The following is a 3,888-nucleotide window of genomic DNA, read 5'->3' on the forward strand; positions in this document are numbered from 1 at the left end:
TGCACCCTGGGGCTGTCACTCCACTCCGTGGCCTATCATCCAAGTTCCACTAGAATCCTCGTACACCCTGAGACTGTCATTCCACTCTTGGCCCGGTCCGTGGCCTGTCATTCCAGTTCCAGAACACTCCTGGTACACCCTGGGGCTGTCATTCCACTCCGTGGTCCTCTCATTTCAGTCCCAGAAAGCTCCTGGCACACCCTGGGGCTGTCATTCCACTCTTGGCACTGTCATTCCAGTCCCAGAACACTCCTGGAAAACCCTGGGGCTGTCATTCCACACCTGGCCGTTGTTTTTTACAGAGCCCAGTTCACAAATTATTTTGGTGTCACAGCTGTCACGGAACAGAAAATTAGCATAGCTGATAGTTGCTTGATGAAGTGGTACCCATGTTCTTTAAAATGATCATCCAACCAGCAGGAGACAAAACAGCTAAAACAATAATATATTAAGAAAGATATTTTTTGCATCTCATTAGCATTTTGACATAGTTGGTGCACAAAATCCACCATTAGCCTGGTTGCAGAACTGGTACCTCAGTGTTTAAATGTGAATTTATGTTCACTGTATAATTGAAGTTGCTTTACTACTTGTTCAGAAGAAACTATTTTACATAGTGGACCCCAAAAGAAGCTCTGGTGTGACTGGCATTCAAACGGAAAGTGAATTAATGGAGCCAGTATACTTGTAAGAGAGGTCGGCACAAACAAGCAAATCTTCAAAAAAATCACACTATGAAGGACAACAGTACGGCAGTTCCAAAGGAAATTCTGGAAGAAAATTTGATTCATTTACTTTTCTTATTTTCTTTTCTTGCTTTCCTTTTCTGCTGCAAGGTCTTTAGTTCAGTCATTACATTCAGTGATTTATAAACCCATGCAATCTGGAAATCAAAGCAAAATATTGACATGTGACATTACCGATAGCTATCAAGTGCCTGCATTTGTAAAGTGACAAATTAACACTTACCACAATTATGATACCGTTTAGCAGCAAGGGCACTGAAAATATTAAGGAAATAAACATTCCTCTTGAATCGAAGTACTGGTGTTTTGAGAACAACCTGCAAAGGAGCAGAAAAAAACTCAACCCAGCAGCAGAACTTATGCAATGCTACACTGGTTAACATATTCTACAGGGATCTTGTTTTATCATCCTTCAGAGTTCTATTATTTCTACCAGGATCCTAAGGAATACAACCATTACACAACAATAACCGCGTATCCCATTTCAGTTGTGTTTTATCAGTACGCTCTTCCAAACTTCCGAATGCAAAGCTGAAGTGTATACAGAAGCCCGTATTCACTTCAATGGACAGAGCTGAACCACACGGGCAAATAAAATGTGCATACAAATTGTCCACCCATGTTCAAATGAAGAGTAAACTGGGAGTGGAGAAAGAGATTACTAGCCTGAGGAGTTTAGATGCAATCCAGCTCGGATAAAGCCAAACACAGCTTTGCAATGGTCTTCAAAGGAATGCAAGTGGCATGCTCTTGGTTTCTGTGGGTCACCTGTCAGAGTAAGGTATGCACCCTTGAAAATGCAACACAGCAAAGGTAATAAATGTGCACTGCACATGTCTCCACAGGTCTATCATATATTCTGGGGAACCGCCAATTCATATCCTAAAAGGTTATTTTCATACACCATAAAATACAGTTATAGAATGCAGCCTCCATATAAATAGCTTCAACAGTGAGCCACACGCATCATTACCACAGCAGTGATTTTAAAGCCATAGGTACTCGATGCCATAAGAAACTGTGCCACTTTATACCCTAGTGCTTAATTTCAGCTACTGAATTTTGAAAACATTTTTTCCTAAGTAAATAATTAGCCCCTACGTCTTGCAGCTTGCCACCCCCAACAGCATTTGGCCATGAGAGCTACAGTAACTCTGGAAACACCTTTGCAACACTCCTGCTGTTCAGCAATGCCATTTTCTCTGTCAGGAAGCACAAATTGTCAAAAATTCTCATTTGGGTTTGCCATAACCGGGGGGGGGGGGGGCTTTTCCCTGCTTCAAATCAGTTCCCTGTTCTTCATTTCTCTAAAAAAACAGTTTTTGCTCTCACCTCAAAACTCAGGTCAAATTGACCTGGAGCAATGGGGGAAAAATACCTGATAACACTTCAGTCTCTGCACTCCTTGTTTTCCTCAAGCAGTACAAGAAGATATTAGATTTATACCCCACCCTTCCCTCAAAGTCTCAGAGCGGTTTACTATCTCCTTCCCTTCCTCTCCCCACAACAGACACCCTGTGAGGTAGGTGAGACTGAGAAAGCTCTGAGAGAACTGCTCTTTAGAGAACAGCTCTGAGAGAACTGTGAGTGACCCAAGGTCACCCAGCAGCTGCATATGGAGGAGTGGGGAATGAAACCCAGTTCTCCAGATTAGAGTCTTTTGCTCTTAACCACTACACCAAACCGGTGGTATGAAGTTAATTGCCCTGTAGTGTTTCATGCTCCCTACCCAGTATTTTTAAAATAGCAATGTGAACTTCAGCATTCCAGGAGTCGTTTTCATATAAACTGCACACTGCAAAAGCAACATATAGGCCAAAATTAATAAAATGCTATATATTCCAAGTTTTATATTTTCTCATTTTGGCTGCTATTCTCTGGAGCTGGAGGCTCCACCTCCAGCAGCTGATGGCAGATGTAATACAACTCCCTGGTTTCTTATTTTTGTGGTTGAGTTTGGGGTCTACTCAACTCCCAGACAAGTTTCTCAGACTAGGCCTAAATTACAGAATATTCTTATGTGTGTATTATGGACTAAACAATCTTGTTCCTAATAAAAATATATATATATGAGCCACAGTTCACACTGAAGCCTGTGCTTGGCTCTCCCACAGAAATCTATGGGATGTCAAAACTACTTCGACTGATGCTTTGTTAACAATAAATCTGTAAAGCACCCATGACAACATGTAGCCAAAAAGAATGGGAAATAAATGACTTGGGAGAGGGGGGTCATAAGAACATAAGAACATAAGAGATGCCAATGTTGGATCAGGCCAAAGGCCCATCCAGTCCAACACTCTGTGTCACACAGTGGCCAGAAATACCAGTGCCATCAGGAGGTCCAGCAGTGGGGCCAGGACATTAGAAGCCCTCCCACTGTTGACCCCCCCCCAAGCACCAAGAAGACAGAGCATCACTTGCCCCAGAGCCCCTAGCTATACCTTGTGGCTAATAGCCACTGATGGACCTCTGCTCCATATGCTTATCTAATTCCCTTTTGAAGCCATCCATGCTTGTAGCACCCACCACTTCCTGTGGCAGTGAATTCCAAGTGTTAATCACTCTTTGGGTGAAGAAGGACGTCCTACCTAGCTATACCTTGTGGCTAATAGCCACTGATGGACCTCTGCTCCATATGCTTATCTAATTCCCTTTTGAAGCCGTCCATGCTTGTAGCACCCACCACTTCCTGTGGCAGTGAATTCCATGTGTTAATCACTCTTTGGGTGAAGAAGTACTTCCTTTTATCCGTTCTAACCCGACCGCTCTGCAGTTTCATGGAGTGCCCACGAGTTCTTGTATTGTGAGAAAGGGAGAAAAGTACCTCTTTCTCTACCTGCTCTTTCCTATGCATAATGTTATAAACCTCGATCATGTCACCCCTCAGTCGTCTCTTCTCCAAGCTAAAGAGCCCTAAGCGCTTTAACCTTTCCTCATAGGGAAAGTGTTCCAACCCTTTTATCATTCGAGTTGCCCTTTTCTGCACTTTTTCCAAAGCTATAATATCCTTTTTAAGGTGTGGTGCCCAGAACTGCATACAGTATTCCAAATGAGGTCTCACCATTGATTTATATAGGGGCATTATTATATTGGCTGATCTGTTTTCAATACCCTTTCTAATAATCCCCAGCATAGCATT

At 42.7% G+C, this 3,888-nt stretch overlaps 1 protein-coding gene across 1 annotated transcript in view; it reads right to left on the reverse strand.

Moving 5' to 3' along the window:
- Window positions 1–787: 787 nt before the first annotated feature.
- TMEM18 (transmembrane protein 18) overlaps window positions 788–3,888 on the reverse strand; it is a gene marked incomplete at its 5' end in the record, with an annotated part of 6,798 nt that continues 3,697 nt past the window's right edge. Inside the window, 2 exons of the mRNA XM_015425691.1 lie at window positions 788–883; window positions 970–1,063. Of these exons, the coding sequence (XP_015281177.1) occupies window positions 788–883; window positions 970–1,063 (190 nt within the window). The remainder of the gene's footprint in view (window positions 884–969; window positions 1,064–3,888) is intronic.

Source organism: Gekko japonicus, unplaced genomic scaffold (genome assembly GCF_001447785.1).
Source record: "Gekko japonicus isolate JY-2015 unplaced genomic scaffold, Gekko_japonicus_V1.1 scaffold1336, whole genome shotgun sequence".
In the NCBI taxonomy this organism is placed as follows: domain Eukaryota; kingdom Metazoa; phylum Chordata; class Lepidosauria; order Squamata; family Gekkonidae; genus Gekko; species Gekko japonicus.